Source organism: Paramormyrops kingsleyae, chromosome 7 (assembly GCF_048594095.1).
Source record: "Paramormyrops kingsleyae isolate MSU_618 chromosome 7, PKINGS_0.4, whole genome shotgun sequence".
Taxonomy (NCBI): domain Eukaryota; kingdom Metazoa; phylum Chordata; class Actinopteri; order Osteoglossiformes; family Mormyridae; genus Paramormyrops; species Paramormyrops kingsleyae.
The window spans coordinates 27,302,420-27,321,142 of NC_132803.1; the positions used below are offsets into that span (position 1 = coordinate 27,302,420).

The 18,723-nt window shown below is 44.8% G+C and overlaps 1 protein-coding gene across 2 annotated transcripts; it reads left to right on the forward strand.

Annotated features, from left to right (window-relative positions):
• Nucleotides 1-210: 210 nt before the first annotated feature.
• rab11fip1b (RAB11 family interacting protein 1 (class I) b) lies at nt 211-18,475 on the forward strand. 2 transcript variants are annotated; one of them, XM_023838045.2, is made up of 6 exons: nt 211-1,255; nt 9,781-10,190; nt 10,478-11,717; nt 13,176-14,480; nt 16,504-16,618; nt 17,352-18,475. In XM_023838045.2, exons 1-6 carry the CDS (start codon nt 906-908, stop codon nt 17,556-17,558), a joined length of 3,627 nt encoding a protein of 1,208 aa, XP_023693813.2. In that variant the 5' UTR covers nt 211-905; the 3' UTR covers nt 17,559-18,475. The 2 variants fall into 2 exon arrangements, with proteins under 2 accessions (XP_023693813.2, XP_023693814.2); XM_023838046.2 differs by lacking the exon at nt 13,176-14,480 and having other exon boundaries at nt 219-1,255.
• The last annotated feature ends 248 nt before the right edge of the window (nt 18,476-18,723 follow it).

Sequence of the window (18,723 nt, forward strand, 5' to 3'; positions counted from 1 at the left end):
ACTACCCCGGTCCAACGATATCACGGAAATACACGGTGTCGCTTAATCCCATTTAATTTTAACAGAAGTTCTGAACTTCTCGCTTTGATGTAATTGTCGATGGACTGTTGCCTGGCGGCCGAAGCTACCTGTTAACGCCCCCTTTCCGTATCCTCCTATCAGCAGTTTAAATTCAAATGATTGATAAACATTGAACCAATAGGACACCAGGGTCTGTTTCGTGGAAGGAAGCAGAGGTGGAGTGTCTTGAGATCATTAACACCTAACGAGTAGGAAAACTTCGCGGGACAAAACGTATTGTAACATAGTCGAGTCGGGAACTGGATACTTTGTTTGCGGACACATTGTCTGGCTACTGGTGGGTCGAAAAAAGTGGATGTTAATTCGACGGGTGGGATATCCAGCAGATCGGGATCTTTTTAGGCTGTTCCGTTACCGCCCGAGAAAACGGAGAAACAGGAAACTTTCTTCCATACATCACAGGATCCTGCTGAAGTTTAAGTCTTTTAATGGATTCGGTCGAACTGGCACTTTACAGGAAATATACAACACCTGACAAGTATCTAATACCAGAACTGTGAAATCAATTTAGCGCAATATAAACAATGTGTTATTGATCTATTTTATGTGTGAAAATTGATTTTTAATGTGTAGGTGAGAACATCAATAACAAAATATTTCTTTAGTGTAATCGATCGACCGTAATTTATCTAATATAGGGCTATATCGGTGTATATACCAATACGACATATTGGTGTATATTTTTATTCGATTTTTGGGTTAGTATACAGTTTATTAAAGTGCCTGCGGCGAAACGGGGGACGTGTCCAGTCTTGTGAAATTCTTTGCACCGAAGCAGGAGCTTTTCTGAGCAGAGGTGCCCCCAAGCTTGCAGAGAAGCACCAATGTCTTTGGCGGAGCAGAGTCAGCAGTGGTACCCCACAAGCGTGAAGGTGACGGTGCTACAGGCAAAGGATCTGAGGCTCAAGGGCAAGAATGGCACCAACGACGCATACGCCATCATGCAGGTGGCCAAGGACAAATTCTCCACGTCCGTGGCCGAGAAGAGCGTGACACCCATGTGGAAGGAGGAGGCCACCTTCGACCTGCCGCTCTTCCAGCAGGGAAGCGCCGATCGCAGCACGCTGTACGTGCAGGTGATGCACCGTGCTCTCATGGGCATGGACAAGATGCTGGGACAAGCCATCATCGACCTGGTGCAGCTGCAAGCGAACAAATCCCGCAACAAAACCGAGTGAGTGGCTTCTTACCGTGACAACTCCCTGCTTGCTTTTTTCCGCAAGGTATCAAATCGAATGTTAAATGAAGGGGCTTTGTGAGAAGATAAGGCTGACACATGAAAAGTTTTGTTCAAGTTTTGTTCAAGTTTAAAATGTCCTCTGGGTACAGCGTGTTTTTGTTATTTCATGTTATGGCTGATCACACTCAGTAATTATTCCAATGTCCAGACAAAACTACTTTTAATGTAACTAGGTCACAGGGGTCCAGCAGTAGTCACTGACAAACTGCCACACACACGGGCAAAATGCCGTTTGCTCTACCTGCCCCTACAAGGACCGTCACACCTACGGATCCTGTCTGGGAATCGTGGATTTGGTCTACAAACTAGGTGAATTTAACTGGTACCCCCCACCCCCCGCGTCCTTCCACGTTACGGTATAACCGCAGGAGCTGCTCTGTTTATTATTAGTGTTGTTATTTTGAACCTATCAACTTTCCTAAAAATAAGCGAATGCTCGTAAACGGAAGTTGCCAAGCGCACATTTCTACAAAGCTGTTTTTCAGAAAGGCCTGAGGGGCAGTCGGTAACCGCTGGGGGCGTTGGCCAGTGGAAAGCCTTCCGAACGAGAACGTCATTCTGAGTCAGGGGTGTGTGTGTGTGTGTGTGTAGGAGGGAGGGAAGGGGTAGTATTTTTTGAATGTCCATTTTGATTGGCTCACTGCGTAACAGTATCAAACAGGCTGATGTGTCTTGAAACACCTGTGTAATACTCAGTGTAGAGTGACTTTTATTTAGTGAAAACGTAGATTTCTTTAGTTTGGTTACTCCTTCCTTAGCAGCTTCAGTGTTGGCATTGCGATTTATTAGTAATAGATTTCAATTTGCTCTCCAGTATATGACTAATTCCCATCCTGTTATTAAGTCTTACTTAACATGGTGTTGTAACCCTACTGCAGTTGCATAGCCTGCTGGTTAGCTTGTGTTTGTGTGTGTGTGTTGCCTTTGGCTGTGTGATTAGGCCCATGCCTGAGCATGTGTGCATGTCCTTGGTACGTCTGTGTACCCACAGTAGTTCCCATTATGTGTAAACTGATCTCCTTTGAAACTCGACCTTGTAGATTAATGTAAATCAAGCTGCTTCCACCTTAGTCTCAAGGACCTCCTTGTACCCACCTCCAGTGCTGTGACCATGTGACAGGGCCTCCTCAGAGCCACTGATTCGCTTCACATTCCCGTTCCATTACTCAGATGTTTTGGTTTGTAACATTTTATGCTCTGATACCAGCTGCTCTCTCAGCACGGGATCTGTTGGGCCTTCTGTACATCGGTAGCGTTCTGAGGTTAAAATGCCTGTTAAACTGTAACATTAGCTAGTTTTTCCTCTAGGAGCCACAAAAAAATCTAAAGCATAGAAGAAGAACAAAAAAGAGCACACAAATTAGTTGGCAGTGAGTGAGGAAAACCTAGCTATGGTTGGTGCACAGACGTACCACTGTGTTCCCAGCCAAGAGAACTTAATGTGGAGTTTCCAAACACTGTTACCAGTTGGCCTGCAGGTGGCGCAGCCTTTAACAAACCAGGTGAATCCCCCAAATGTTTCATTTTATAGTCTTGCAAGCATATCTGCTGTGGTTCTACTAGCCAAACTGTTCAACTCCAATGAGCTACTAGGGGAATGTATAATTGCCTGAAGCGTTATTTTTGTATGAACTGAGGTTAGAAGACATCGCTCATTTCTGTCTGTGTAGCTTCCGTTCCAGGGCCATCATGCTATATATTCCTCTCTGTTAGCCAGGGACGAATGTTTCTCTGAGGTCCGTTGTTTTATTAGCATTTCTGGTTCCTGCCCATGGAAAGTTGGAGGTTAGCAAGCAACTAGAAGAGGCGAGACCAAGACACCTGATTGGCAGGTCTCCCTCCTCTAGTTGCTTGGACCCACCTCCTCTACAACGTGATTGGTTATCTCTCTGAACCAGTCATTTTTCGTTCTGCCCTCAGAACATTTTATGTAAGTGAAACTCCCATGAGCTAATTTTTCCCTCTTTCTCCAGAATAATCAGAAGGCTTTGAAGACACGCACACCCCATGTGACCAGTCGATCCCCCTCCCATCCGGCCAGGCATGTGCTCGCCCACATGCAGCTATGCTCAGAAGTGACGCTGGCTTGGCTCATTGTTTGTTTTCTGTGACACTTTGATGGTCACAGGTAGCAGAGGGATTAAGGAACTGAAACAGCAACTACTGTAAAGAGCTTTCCAGCACAAGTCCTAGAAATGTTTCAGTTACAGTATCTGCCTACACTTGTATAATTATAGCATATATTCAGGAGTCCGCAGTTATTTTTCCCAGAGGACCAAATTTTATCAGCCACACATAGCCAATGGCCACTGTCATAAAATTTGCCAGTCTGTGAGGGATGTTGACCCTAAAATTTGCAGAACTGGCCACCTATTAGGGAACCCTAGGGAAGGTTATTAGTTGTATTTTCGCCATTGTAATTGCTGTTATTAACGTTGTTATTCAGAAGTGTATGAGAATAGTGCAGCATCAAAGATAATTAAATAATAGATATTTCACTTTGGATTGAGTATAGCTCCTCAAATGTGGTTACATGCAGGGTTTGGCTGCCGTTTCATGATAAATGAATGTTGCGTCAGCCTGGTTGTACTGAGGCCTTCTGACTGACACAATGAGCTGGCTAGTGGGAAGTGGGTGTTGTGTGTTTGGGGAGGGGAGCTCAAAGAAGGCAAGAGCAGAAATACTATCTCTCTTGTCCAGGTCAGTTGGCCTGCTTTCCGTTTTCTGCCAGAAGACCTCTGTGATCCAAAAAAAATACTCCGTCTGTAGACGTTTAATTAACTGCAAGAATATGTGAAAGATGGTACCTCGTGGAAAAAAACCAAACCTGTCGTGGTCTTACTTTGATCAACTTTAAATACTCTGTAAAATTTCTAAACACATTTTCTTATGTGTTGGAGGAGAGTGGTTATGAATTAAAAGCAAAGGGAGAGCGGATGACAAGTCATCATGAAAATAAATGTCACGCTTTGTGTGTGTGTGTGTGTGTGTGTGTGTGAATGTGTGTGTGTCACAATCTCCACTTCCTCCTCCTCCTTCCTCTTTTCTAGGTCAACCCATAATGCTGCACTGTTTCCCTTCTGTCGAGTGTGATGGGTTTGTCTCACACGTGCGCAGGTGTGACAGTGTATCTTTGCCTGCAGAAGCCCCCTCCTTTATCGACACACCCAATTAGCGGCTGAATTCAGAAGCAGGGGGGTTGCTCACGTCACCCGGAATGAGAGCGATTTAATGAAAACATCCTGCTGTTGATTGTAACTTACAGAGGTCAAATAAATGGTTGCCATGGTTATAGAACATGGATACCCAAGGAACTGTTGTTTCATTGTACCCAAAAGCCTCCATAGACTAGCTCTTTTGCCCCTTTAAACATCCCCTTATCTTGCCATTAAGTTGTTGTCTTTTACATGGACAGATACAGAATGGAACCTACAGTTAATCTGACTAATGAATGTACAGGTGTACAAAAACACACGTGGAATTTATGCAACCATGTTTTCATCAGACACTCTATCCCACGTTGAATTGTCATCGTAGAAATAGTCCAGGCCTTTTTTCTTTCTCTCTGAAATGACTATAATAGCTGGGAGCTGGATTAGAGATCAGTTCGTGCGACTGATATGGGGCTGGAATCCAAAGGATCACTTCAATCGCTCTGAAGCGTGTGATCAGGTCACAGAGAAAGTGCTTGGGGATCTCAGCGCCGTTAATCGGTCTGGAGCGAAGTGCCGTGAGTGTGTCTCTCTGGAGCGATGGGTGGGGAAAATGATAGTGACATTTAGGAAGAACAACATAAGTGGACATACAGAGACTTGCAAAAGAAAACGGATTTAAGTCCTCAGTTTTTGTTCACCTCTCATTGTGAAACAGTTCTTCACCAGGGATCAACCGAAATAATTAGTAGTAAGAATCTTTGGGGGTGTTTAAGTGCTCTCCTTTTGCTGTAGGTGCTGTAAAATGGAACGTTTACACAAACACCAATGAATGTTTCATATTTACTGTATTCTAGAAGGACACTTGTTTGTAAAACACCACGACTGTTCTTGAACAGGAAAGGGTTACAGACGGAAATTTGTCTTCTTCCTGCCCTCTGCTCAAATGTGCTGAAGCAGCATAGTTGAACCTTAAGGTGAATAAGATTAGCAAGAATCCCGTGACCCCCCCCCCCTGTTTATTCTCGGCCTCTGTCTCTTTTTGACCCCCTGTTTGAAGGCCGGTTCATTTCCGGTTGCTGATGGCAGTACTACGGCCAGACCTGCACGCTGTTGTTATGACCTTCTCTCACAGTGGCCCTGACATTCCTATCTCGGGTCCTCCTGGCATCAGACGGGGCTGGCTCGTGTTTTTGCCTGTCTGTTTCTGGAATGCTTCTGTTGCAATTTCTGTTAGTCGTTGGGTGTTTTTATTTTTTTTTTATAAGCCAACCCAAAAGAATAAGTTGGTAACAGCCCCAGAAAGCCACGCAAGGTTGTTTAGGAGGCTCTGCCTGACTGGGTGTTTTAGACTGTTGCCCAAATATGCACCAGTCCCTGTGTTCAGGGTAACACCTCTTCACTCACCTTTTTGTTCACCAAAGTGAGCTACACAACAAGTTTGTTCAGGTCTGTGATGATCGTTGGCACGTGAGCAACAGGGAAAAAGGCAGACATGTTGTAACCTGTGTTAAACCAATTGTTTACATGAATAGGGAAACATTCCTGTTAAATGTCACTAGGGGGTGGAGTAGTTAAGTGCATGAAGGTTGTCAGGGTTTTCTGTAGTGTTATTGAGTTCCAGCTACATAAATACATAAATTCTCCTTTGAATAACATGAAATAAGTAATAGAATAGAGATACTGTATTCATCCTCATCTATCCCGCTCTCCATGAGACAGACACATATGCAGGTGAGAGTAAGTTTGGGGGTTACAGTGCAGGGTCAGCTAGCATGCAGCACCACTGGAGCTGGGGGTTAAGGGACTTGTTTTAGGCCCAAATGGCAGCATCAGTTTGCTGGTTATGGGTTTTGAACCTCTGACCTGGGCAGTCCTGACCCACTGAGTCACACAGCGCCCTCTAATGTATTTTGTTATACTTCTGCATGTAGAAGTTTTTCTTTGATGTTCTTGAAGGACATTCACAGTCAAACCAAAGACTGATCGTTTTTTTTACTCATGTAGTTGCATATGCCAGCCCGACCTCCCGGAAGTTTCCCTGTCGGGCTACCAGAATGTAACACCACCCCAACTTATGGGCTGTCAGAAATCACCCTCTAAGTAAAAGTAAACACCCCCTTCTGTTTACATTTTCTGCTCTTTGACTTGCTGTTTGGAGGAAAAACGTTGACCACCGAATGAACAAGCCGTTGACCATGGTGATGGTTTGCTAGGAAGCTTATGTTACTGTTTGCAGAATCGACGGGTATCCACTAACCCGCCAGGGTTTCCCACCTCCGGTCCTGTAGGGCCACAATCCAACACAGTCTGCAGATTTCCCTGCACAAGCATATCTTAATCAGCTAATTACAAGAATTAGTAGGTGTGTTTGAACTGGGAAATCTGCAAATTGTGCTGGATTCTGGCCCTGCAGGACCAAAATTTGGGAACCCTGCCCTACCCTGTAGCTTGTGGGAGTTTTACTTACACAAAAATGTTCTGAGTGCAGAATGAGAAATGATTAGTTCAGAGAGATAACCAGCCAGCCATGTTGGGGATTCTACTTTTAAATGGTAGCTTTTCGCACTACAAGCTACAGAGAAAAAGTAGCTAACTACTTAAAGCAAATTAATTTTTAAAAATGTGAAACATGATGTTAAGAGTAATATGAAAATCTATATATTTTTTTAACAATGTAATGTCAAATCACAATAAGGTTTCAAGAAAGTCTCTTTATTTGGTGTAAACCAAGAGTACTTCACAATTGTTGTCCGAAAATTAGAAGGGTTACAAGAAAAGAACAAGACAGTTTTGGAAATCAGTGAGCTACACTGTACCCTACACTATAGTCTGACATGCACCTCCACAAAAATGTAACTACACGTCGTTGTTACGTCCGGGTTACCCAGGCTTTAAAAGTCCGAGCTGCAGCGCCTTTCGAGAGATTCTCTCTGGGTCGAGGGTTGCTATGTGATATTCAGTGCTGCGTTTCCCTATACCGGTTGTCGTTTCTCTCATGTATATTGTACTGCTCACCCCTGTTCATTCGGTCGCGTTGGGTCGTGGGGCTGCATATGAGGTTTTGGTTTTGTGGCTGTTTTATCTGTTCATAATCGGTGTGCAGAACTATGTCAGGGACAGTGGCTTAGGGGCCGCCACTAACCACTGTAGGTTTTTGTTTTATAGATATAGAACAGATAGATTTTGTTTTTTTGTTTTCATTGAAAGGGTTTAGTTCCATTAACTGGTAGGGTTGTTTTGTTTTATTCTATTCTTTCCTTTGGTGGCGCCCTGTGCCCAACTTGCTCTTTTCCCGTTTCCCGTGACGTGTATCTTTTCCTCTGTGCGATATATATAAAGAAAAACCTGTTAAAACCATTTTTCGGAGGTATTGGACCGTCATTCCCGTGGCGAATCAAAACCTAGACAGAACACAAGAACTGTGATTGGTCCACTTGGTAGCATTACATTTTCTCCTACTCATTTCCGACTTTTGGATTTGGTGGGAATTATAGAGTGACGCAGACACACCTGTGCACAAGTAAAAACGTTTGCATGCAAAAGAAACAGTACATATAATGTTTGTTACTACTGGGTGCATGAAGTCAGGAAAGAATTTTGGGTTCAATCGAGAGGGAATTTTATGAAGACCAATATTGTGAAGAATGACCTCTATTCACGTGACTTAAGTGCTGCTTTCCTCTCTGAAATTGATCGCTTATGAATAGATGCATCGTTATTTTTCCCATTGAAAAAAAATCATAGTTGTCCCTGATGCTGCTCAGACAAAAGCTTGGCCCATTTCACATCACTTCTTTGTTATTTTACACAGACAGGGTTTGAATTCAGGGGCTTCATCCATTTAAGGCTGCATTCAAAGACGGAATGCATCACAGCGGTGCGACAAGGCTGTCCCATTTCGAAGACTCCTTCAAATGCAGTCTAGAAATGCGTCCTTCTTTTCGCACTCTGCAAAGGATGCACCTGATGGCTCCTATCATAAAAAATGTTAAGTATAAATCCTGGTCATTCCAAGCAAAATTTTTGCCCATTCATTCAGAAGAGCATTTATACAATCAGGCACTGATGATGGACATGAAGGCCTGGCTCGCAATCTCCATTCTAATTCATCCCAAAGGTGTTTGATGGGGTTGAGGTCAGGGCTCTGTGCAGGCCAGTGAAGTTCTTCTACACCAAACTCACCCAACCATGTCTTTATGGACTTTGCTTTGTGCACTGGGGCACAGTCATGCTGGAATGGAAAAGGGCCTTCCTCAAACTGTTCCCACAAAGTTGGAAGCATAGAATTGCCCAAAATATCTTGGTATGTTGATGCATTGAGAGATCCCTCCACTGGAACTAAGAGGCCCAGCCCAACCCCTGAAAAACCCCATACCATTATTCCTCCTCTACCAAACTTTGTAGTTGGCACAATGCAGTCAGGCAGATAACATTCTCCTGGCATCCGCCAAACCCAGACTCGTCCATCAGACCGTCACACAGAGAAGTGTGATTCGTTCTTCCACAGAACATGTTTCCACTGCTTGTCCGGTGGCAAAGTACTTTACACCACTCCATCCAACACTTGCCATTGTGTTTGGTGATGTGAGGCTTGCATGCAGCTGCTCAACCATGGAAGCCCATTCCATGAAGCTCCCGGTGCAATTTTTGTGCTGTGGTTAATGCCAGAGGAAGTTTGGAACTCTGCAGTTATCCAGTCACCTGTTACTTTACATGGTCTGCCACTTCATGGCTGAGTTTCTGTTGTTCCTAAATGCTTCCACTTTGCAATAATACCACTTACAGTTGACCATGGAATATCTAGCAGGGCAGAAATTTCACAAGCTGATTTATTTCAAAGGTGGAGTCCTATGAATTCGCTTGAATTCACTGAGCTCTTCAGAATGACCCATTCTTTCACAAATGTTTGTAAACTTGACTGCATGGCTAAGTGCTTGATTTGTGGCAATGGGTCTGAATCAAACACCTGAATTCAATGATTCAGTCCTGATACTTATGTCTATATTGTGATTGTGTGTGTGTGTGTCTATATATATAAAATATGTAATGTGTAATATTATATATTACACACACACATAAAAATTGCTTGTTTTTTAAAATTGGGCTCATCAAAATTCATTTAATTCTCTACCAAAATCTGTAGAATGCCTGTCCAAAGGGCTACCAGGAATTTAGAAGCATTGCGAGCCATGTGGCATGTGATATTTTAATAGAGAAAACGGATGTTCATGGGTTGTGACCCCATACCCAGCAGGGAGCCAGAGCTGCTTGCTGTGTGTGACGAGGCCCCCTTTCTCCTAACAGCTGGTACAAGCTCCTGAACAAGTCAGGCAAGCAGGACAAGGAGCGCGGTGAAGTTCAGCTGGACATCCAGTTCCTGAGGAGCAACATGACGGCCAGCATGTATGACCTGTCAGCACAGGACAAGCCTCGCTCGCGCATGGGCAAGCTCAAGGACAAGCTACGGGGCAAGCACAGGGAGGGGCACTCCGACTCCATCTCTGCCATCGTGCCGTCGGTCAGCCAGGGCCTGACCGACAGCGAGGGAGAGGAGGGCAATGAGGATGATGCCAAAACCGGAACCCAGAAGTCATCGCTGTCACTCCTGACCCCCAAGACGAATCTTCAGCGCAATATATCCCAGTCGATGTCTCAGCTGGGCTCTGGCTCCGAGTGGGACACCACCAGCAAGGACCATCAGGACCCTAGTGATGGTAAGTGGGCAATGTAGTATTTACAAGAATTGCTTCCAGAATGGAAAAGATGGTTCAATGGTAGAATTCCATCCATAAATTTTCAGAATTATGCTTATCGATTTAGCGTAGCAGTCATCCAAGGTGGGTCCACACATCCTCTAGGCATGAATTAGTTGCCTTTTTTTCAGAACTACATTGCTGGATAGATGGAAACCCCTACAAACATGGAGGGAATCCCCGAGCTGTAGACGTTTTGAGAAGAAGCTAAATTGTGACTTTGAGTGTTTTTGTTTAATTCCTACTAGGTAAGAAGATATTTGGGTTCCTGACCCACAAGCGTTCAGGGAGCTCCGACAGCAAAGTGAGCCACGGCCCCCTCTCGCTGCTGGGGCAACATAAACAGGCCCCTGCAGAGCAAGTCACCATCTGCATCAACGGAAGCCACGTGTACAATGAGGAGCCCCAGGCCAAGCCGAGTCACACGGGGTCAGCCCTCAGTCTCTCCGGCTCTCCACGTGGTTCTACTGAGAATCTGCACCGAGTTGGAAAGGGAGATGATACTGGCAGCTCTGCAGACATATTCAAGGGCTTTGAGAAGATGAAGCCAGAGAAGGTGGAGCAAGAAAGGAAGAAGCAGGAGGAACAGGAGAGGGAGGGGAAGAGGCAGGAAGAGCAAGAGAAAGAGAGGAAGAAGCAGGAGGAGCGGGAGAGGGAGAGAAAGAGGCAGGAGGAGCAGGAAAGGGAGAGGAAGAGGCAGGAGGAGCAGGAAAGGGAGAGGAAGAGACAGGAGGAACTGGAGAGAGAAAGGAAGAAGCAGGAGGAGCAGGAAAGGGAGAAGAAGAGGCAGGAAGAACTGGAGAAAAAGAAGGTAGAGGAACGGGAGAGGGAAAGAAAAAGGCAGGAAGAACAAGAAAGGGAGAGGAAGAGGCTGGAGGAGCAGGAGAGGGAGAAGAAGAGGCAGGAGGAACTGGAGAAAAAGAAGGTAGAGGAACGGGAGAGGGAAAGAAAAAAGCAGGAAGAGCAAGAGAGGAAGAGGCTGGAGGAGCAGGAGAGGGAGAGGAAGAGGCAGGAAGAACTGGATAAAAAGAAGGTAGAGGAACGGGAGAGGGAAAGAAAAAAGCAGGAAGAGCAAGAGAGGGAGAGGAACAGGCTGGAGGAGCAGGAGAGGGAGAGGAAGAGGCAGGAAGAACTGGATAAAAAGAAGGTAGAGGATCAGGAAAGGGAAAGAAAAAAGCAGGAAGAGCACGAGAAGGAGAGGAAGATGCAGGAGGATCAGGAGAGGGAGAGGAAGCGACAGGAAGAACAAGAGAAGGAGAGGAAGAGGCAGGAAGAACAAGGAAAAAGGAATCAGGAGAAAATAAGTCAAGAGGTGAACACAAAGGTAGAACAGAGACCAGGTAAAGAAACTCAGGAGGTGTACAGCTCAAACCCCTTTGATGACACAAACAGCTCCAGCCCTTTTGAAGAAAGCATCCTAGACGAGCCCAATGTAATCTCCAGTGGCCGACCCAGCCGCTTGACCAGAGTGTCTGCTGTCAAGCCCAGGTGAGTGACTCAGCAGCAGCACCTGCTTCTGGGGGAAGGGGGGGGGGGGTCCTGTCTCAAGGCCCAGTGCTAATGTTACTGCAAAGTTCCCATCAGCAGTGAGTAACAGAGACTAATCACAATCAACCACCAACCATTCAGCCATCTATTAACATCCAGTCTTCATCACAGTTAATTATTATTAAAACGAGCTAATCACCCCACGCCCACGCAGGTTCTCCCAACGAGCTGCTGTTCCTTGTGCCTTCTTACATTTCCATTACCTTCTGCTCTTAAATCTGTACCAGTCATGCAGGAGCCTCTTGGCGTTAGTATCTGTGCTGGTGTGCATGCGTAACTCACACATCCATCTGCTTCCCGTGGTACACAGATCACCCCGAAGAGGGTTATGAGGAAATGGGGGAGGGGGGGGGGGGGGGGACACTAAGGTGTGAAGAGTATGTTTGAGGTGGACACTGTGTGGTTTGCTAGATTATATTCAGCTTTTCAGATTCTTCTTTCTTAAAAAAAAAAAAAAAAAAAAAAAAAAACATTGGTCCTTAATTGAATTATGCAGTGTCAAAGCCCTTCTCTTTGCTATGTCAGTGGCTGCACTCGGGGGGGCAGGGGGTGGGTGGTTAATGACAGCCCTTTATCTAAGCACTGACTTCTTTTTTTTTAATCTTCCTTGTGTGCATCAAACCCAATGTCTCACTTCTTTGTGGTGGACTGTAGCCCAAACCTCCACCTAATCCCTGTCCCCGTCACCCCCTGCTTAAGGCCATAACAATCCACAGCTATTACTTACAGGTGTGTGTATGTGGGGTGGGGGGTGGGGGGTGGGGGGGGGGGGGTGGGTATGTATATGTTACATTGTGGGGACATTTTTTAAGTCCCCATAAAGGGAAACCCAATTTTACAAAAATCTATGACTGAAGTCAAATAACTAAAAAGGCAGAAGTCTTGCCTTTTGTTTAGTTACTTATGGTTAAGGTTGGGGCTGGGTGGAGGTTGGGGTTATCATGGTTAGGATTAGGGTTATGCCCATAGAAATTAATGGTGAGTCCCCACAATGACAGGAATATATGCACCATGCACGTAGCGTGCATGTGTGCTTGTGTGTGAGTCCACCGAGTCTGGCAGGGTCACGGGAGGGATGGGTCATACTGTACCTCTATCTGACGAAGAGAGTAGCAGTCAGGTTCCTCAAAGGATCCATTGCAGGTCTTTGTTTTGAGGCTCTCAGAGCCACAGAGAATGCCGGTATATCTCCTATTAAAAATTCATTGGCTGTGAGTGTGTGTGTCAAAAACAACAACGACGACTGTCATAACAACAATGACTGTCAGTCTCCCGCCCAGCCAGATTCTGGTGGACCTCTGTGTTCTTTGAAATTATCGTGCAGAATTTTTTGTTCTGATGGATAGATTTTAAGCTTTTGGTGCCCCCCCCCCACCTGTCCCCCCCAATCTCCTTCAGTTCCACCTCTTATTCAGTACCTGCCCCATCTGCCAAATTATTCAAAGGCGGTCAGGGTCTCACAAAACCAAATCAGGAGCTTCCAGGTCAACTTGGTGGCATTCCTGTGGAGTCCTTGGTCCAGCCCAAAAAGAAGTGTCAGGCCCCACTACCCCCTGGATGCCTGGATCTGGCCCGGACTGAGAACCCCATCACAGCCTCTGTCACTGCACCTCTTTCCAGTCCTGGTCAGGGAAACACGTCTTCACTGGCTCCTGGCAGCTCTGCTGTCAGCATGGAGACAGGCATGGCTTGTTCATGGGCAGGCAAGCGTCCTGCTCCTCAGCCCCCAAGCAGAGCTCCTCTGGCACCACAGACCCAACCAGTGGAAGAGTCCTCAGAAACTGGGCCCTGCACTTCTGTGGACAGACGGCCTGACAGTCAGAATGAAGACACTATACTTGAGTATGGAACAAGTGTTACAGAGACAGCAGCTCTCTACAGGAAGGAAACAGACTCAACACAGACACACGTTGCATGCTGTCTTCCCGGGGCGCTTACTGATGATGTCAGAAAGAAAGTACCCAATGCTGCTGAGGGTAGTACCATTGTAGGTAGAGAGGATGGTCTTCTTCAAGCAGAGACTCTAACAGCAGAAGAGGGCAAAGCATCTACAACCAAGGCGAAGTTGATGGACCCCGAACCCAAAGGCTGTGTGAACCAACCAGAGGAGAATGTTGGCAACAAGGTCCTGCCTGGATATGGGAGGAGAGATGAAGAGGATTTGCCTGACAAAGTGCAACGCAGTTGTTCATCTTTTGACCACTGCACATGCTCGCAAAGTGCAGCTGATGATGTGAAAAAGCCTTGTGTGCCAATGAACAGAAGTGCCACTGATTACCGTGTGAGTGTCCCGTCATGGAAGAAAAAGCATGCACCTGCACCACCAGCGACACACCCGAGCATGAGGGAGGCAAGCGGAGACACGCCTGAATGGGATGCAGACAGCATGGAAAACTTGTCAGGCGTAGATGTGACACCCAAAGTTGCACAAATGAACAAGCAAGAGTTGGACAAGAAACAAGCTCCATCTCAAAGCAGCAAAGGGCAGTGGGCTTCAGGCTCCTTTAAGTCAACATCTTCCCCCACAACTGCTAACTTTGTTTCTCATGAGAGCTCTGGGCCTGCTAGCACCACCTCTGGTAGGAGGTCTGCACTGCAGGCTAGTGTTCTGTCCTGTGAGCCGCACATGATTAAAGCACAGAAAATAGATGGAGGTGGTGGGACTAGGGAAAAAGAGGGAGGGCCAGTCTCACCTCTACACAGGTAAGAATAAATCACAATCTCTGACAGATTCCCTGATTCCATGAAGCATTAGAGCAGATTGTATGAATACAAAAAGTTTGACAACTTGAGTTCCAGTCACTGTACTGTTTTAAAGACATAATTTAAAGTTTATCTATTACACCCCCACTCATCTGCGGTTGACTTGCCGGGCATTCCACTCAGAAATTATTTGATGAATCACCAGATAATGATATACATGTGTAATGGACAATGTCACAAGCACTGTAGACCATGAATTTGCATTTTGTTTTCTGAGTAAGGATTTGCTCTTCCGTGGCCTCTTCTGTTACTCCTGCCTTTTTCTCTCCCTCTTTCTTGTTCTGCCTTTCCTTCTCTTAAGCAAGTTTCCACAGGAAAGTTTCCTGATCCCATTTTTTGTAATTCTTCTGATATGCATCCTTTCTAAGGGAAAAAAAAACAAAAATTTCAACATGCTCTGGAAGCATCCAGTGTTTCCATTTACCTGTCAGTTTATTTGATTTTTAATATTGAATATTGAGATTTTGAGGTGCAGCTTCATTTTTTTTTTTTTTTTTAATGATCAAATTATTTCTCTTAAAAAGATTATCATAAAAAGCATGAGAAGTTTAGATGAAACAAGCTTTCATCGTGTGAAATTGCTTGTAATGGATATGCAAGGTAAAACGTGAAAATTTTATTACCCAACAAAAAATACTGTCGATTCCTGCTAAAGTAAATTTGAATAACTCCTTCAGAAGCAATCAGATCTGTGCTGAAATTCTCCCCTGCATAGGTTTTTAATACATCACTAGGTTTTTTTGTCCAGAAGCCAGTACTGAGTACCTACCTGTACTCCTCTGAACAAAGCCATTCTCTCATTAATATTTATTCCGCTTTGAATAAGGCTCTGCTGGGAAATCTAAAACCCTATACGCCACTTTGTTCAGATACCGTGTGCCTGTGGGCATGTGTGTGTGTTTGTGAGTTAAAAATAATCTTGGGCGATGGGGTGACTTCAGCTTACACTGAGTTTCAGAAGGCCAAGTAAAGATCTCGGATGGATTTTGGGTTTCCTCAAATACTTCTTTATCCTCAGTGGCTTATTTTCTCTGTCAGAAGATTTCTCATGTACATTTTGGTTGTTTACATTCAGTCTATCTTGCCTGTTTGCATATTGAACAGAATACAAATAATTCTTGTGGTGCTTCACCTGTACAGGTAAGCAGATACTGTGTGTATGTGTGATATTTCAATATTTACATCTTGAGGAAGCACTGAACTGTGCGCTAGCATAAAACAATCCAAACCACAGATGAGGGACATTGCTAATGTTATTGATTCATACGGCTGGGTAATTTAATTACGCAAGAGAAGTTTTAAAAAAACTACAAGTGCCAAACACAAGAAGATAAACAAATGAAAAGATTAACTTTAATAAGTGTTTAATAAGAGACTTTTGTTTGTTCTTGACATAATCCACTGGATAATTCTCTGAATTAGAGACGAGGCTAAACAATTTTGCGGTGGTGCATTTCTGTGGTCAAATTTGAACAATTTTTCCAGGTCAACTCCCTAAACCCCCCAGCAAGCCAGTGGAAACAAAATGTAATTATTTCTAGATCCCCCCCAGGCCAAGACCACAGACAATGGAAAGCAAATGAAAATGAAGGGATGAATATCGACTATTATGTCGTAATCATTTGTGTTCCTTTTTATCTGCTGGCTGACGTAATATATTCCGTATAATGTATTGAATGCAAACTGCCTGACTGTATGCATTCAGAGCCATCTGTCTCACTGATTCACACAAAGATGCGTACATTTACATTTAGCTGTTAGCCAATTCTTTATCCAGAGACTCACAATTAAGTGTCTTCATTTTTCTACCCTCTATCCAGTTGGATGGCTTAATGTAGCACTTCTGGTCGATTATTTGTTCAAAGGCACTACAGCAGAGCCACTTCAGGTTGTTCCTCTTAAGTACTGTACCTCCCTTGACCCCTATTTCTTTGGAGATCTGAAAGAGCTTTTGTTCTGACAGACGGCACCCGGTGAAGCCCCTGAGGACTGCAGAGATCCAGTCTGTCACCAGTGCTGCCGTTGCCCCAGTTGGGCACGATGTGGGGGTGCAGGCTGCAATATCAGAAAAATCAAAGGTACTGCCGGGAGTCGTTTTTGTATACAGCTGATCTAATTTGTCTCCATGGAGCTTATGAGGTCCTCCTAGACATCTCTGCCAATCAGGAGAAAGGTCATTTACAGCTAATTGTAAGAAGGTTTCCAAAGGATGTCTGGCTTAATACATAAAAAGCCTGATAAGGTTAACAATGTTTGGTTTCACACAAACAAAGAGTGAGTGAGTGGAGTGAGTGGAGTGAGTGGAGTGAGTGGAGTGAGTGGGTGAGTGAGTATTTTATTTTTTTGATGGTGGCGCAGAAGGTAGTGCTACCGTTTGGCAACCAGAGGGTTGCCAGTTCGGGCCCCGGCTCCTCCTGACCCCAAATTGCTCCCGGTGAGCAGGTTGGTGCCTTGCATGGCAGCCTCTGCCATCGGTGTGTGACTGTAAAGCTCTTTGAGTGCTTGAAGGAGTGGAAAAACGCGCCATATAAATGCAATCCATTTACCATTTAGTTAGTTTTATGCAGGTCCACAAACCCATATAGGCTTCATATTTTTTTTTCTGAACTCACTTTAAAATCCTCTGTTTACATTTTGAAGCTTGAGGTGTGAGTCACGCATCATATCACACAACTGAGACACACACAGATGCATAAACATATGTTTGTGTAATTTGGAGATGTGTGTTCTGCTGGAAGGCAGGCGGTGCTATGATGGTTCCCAGTTTCCCTGCAATCCACCAACCTTGCTGCTGTTGCCCCGTCCTCTCAGGAGCCCGAGGCTAAGGAGGAGGGGCCTTATTCCCAGCTCACCCGGTCAGAGCTCATCGCCCTGCTGGTCAAGCAGCAAGCCCAGCTGGCTGATCAGAGCAAAAAGATCCGCACCCTGGAGGAGTACATCGACAACCTGCTGGTGCGCGTCATGGAGGAGAACCCCAGCATCTTGATGGACCTGAGCGGCTCCAAGAAAGCCGTCTAAGCCCCCTTCTGAGGGACCGGGTGCTGCTGTGTCATAGAGGCCCCCCCCCCTTAGCTGGGAGCCCAAGCCCAGATGCTGCTCCTCAGTACTGCAGACATCTGTCATGATTCGCCTTTTTCGGGATGGTGGTGGAGGACAAACGTGATTAAAGGCTTTAAATTCTTAAATATGGAATGTCTCACGCAAGGAGAAGGTCAAATCAATCAAGCCTAATTTAAGATTCATAATGCATATTGAACAACAGGACAGTGCAACCTGTGTTGATTCCTGTCATCCAGAAATGGGCGACATTTGTAGTGCAATTAATGTGCATGTAAACCTAGAGGTTTGCATGCAGTGTAAGTGCTGTCCCTCCTCTGCAAATCTGTAAGCGATACCGCATGATTTTCAAAAAGTGCACTACAGTTTTTTGCTTGTGATTTGCTCACTAGAAAACGGCAAATGTTTTGAAAAAAAAAATACCTACAGAGAAAGATTCTGATGTGTATATATAGAGCATATTTGTATAAGTCCTTGGAAATCTGCACTTTATGTCTGATTGCTGAACTGGCTTAATATCTTAATATTACATTTGTAAGAAAGTGCCTTACCTGTTTTTCATATGGAACTTGACAAGTTAGGACACTTTCATCACTGTAAAGTCAGTTTTCCCCTTTTTGGAGAATATTGAACCAGATCATTATTGGGTCTATAATGTTCCAGTCTGGTGGTGGTTTCACAGTTTGTTGGCCATCAGCATTACAGCCTTAATTGGCTCGATGTCAGTCTGTTAAAATGTCTCATTTTGTCACTGTGATGACAGGCAAACCGGGATCGGAGAGGTGGCAATTTTGACAGCAGCATACCCCTGTGAAAAGGTCACACGTCATGATCATGTGAAAGTCTAAAGCAAATGAAAATAAAGACAGTGAACTTAAGACGGCGTTGGTGGTTATGATAATAAGCTGAGAACTTTATTGGGGAGATGCACACTAAGCCGTCATGGGACATGAATGGCGAGATGGCTAATTTCTTGGGTACATTTCTTCGCACGAAGGGGTGTCAAATTAAATTCCTGGGCAGACTGTCTGTTTATTTTTATTTTCTCTTGTGTTTATGATGGCAACTTTTTCTGTATTTTGTTTTGGCTGCTTAAATAGCCAAGTAACTGCAATACGCATTGGAG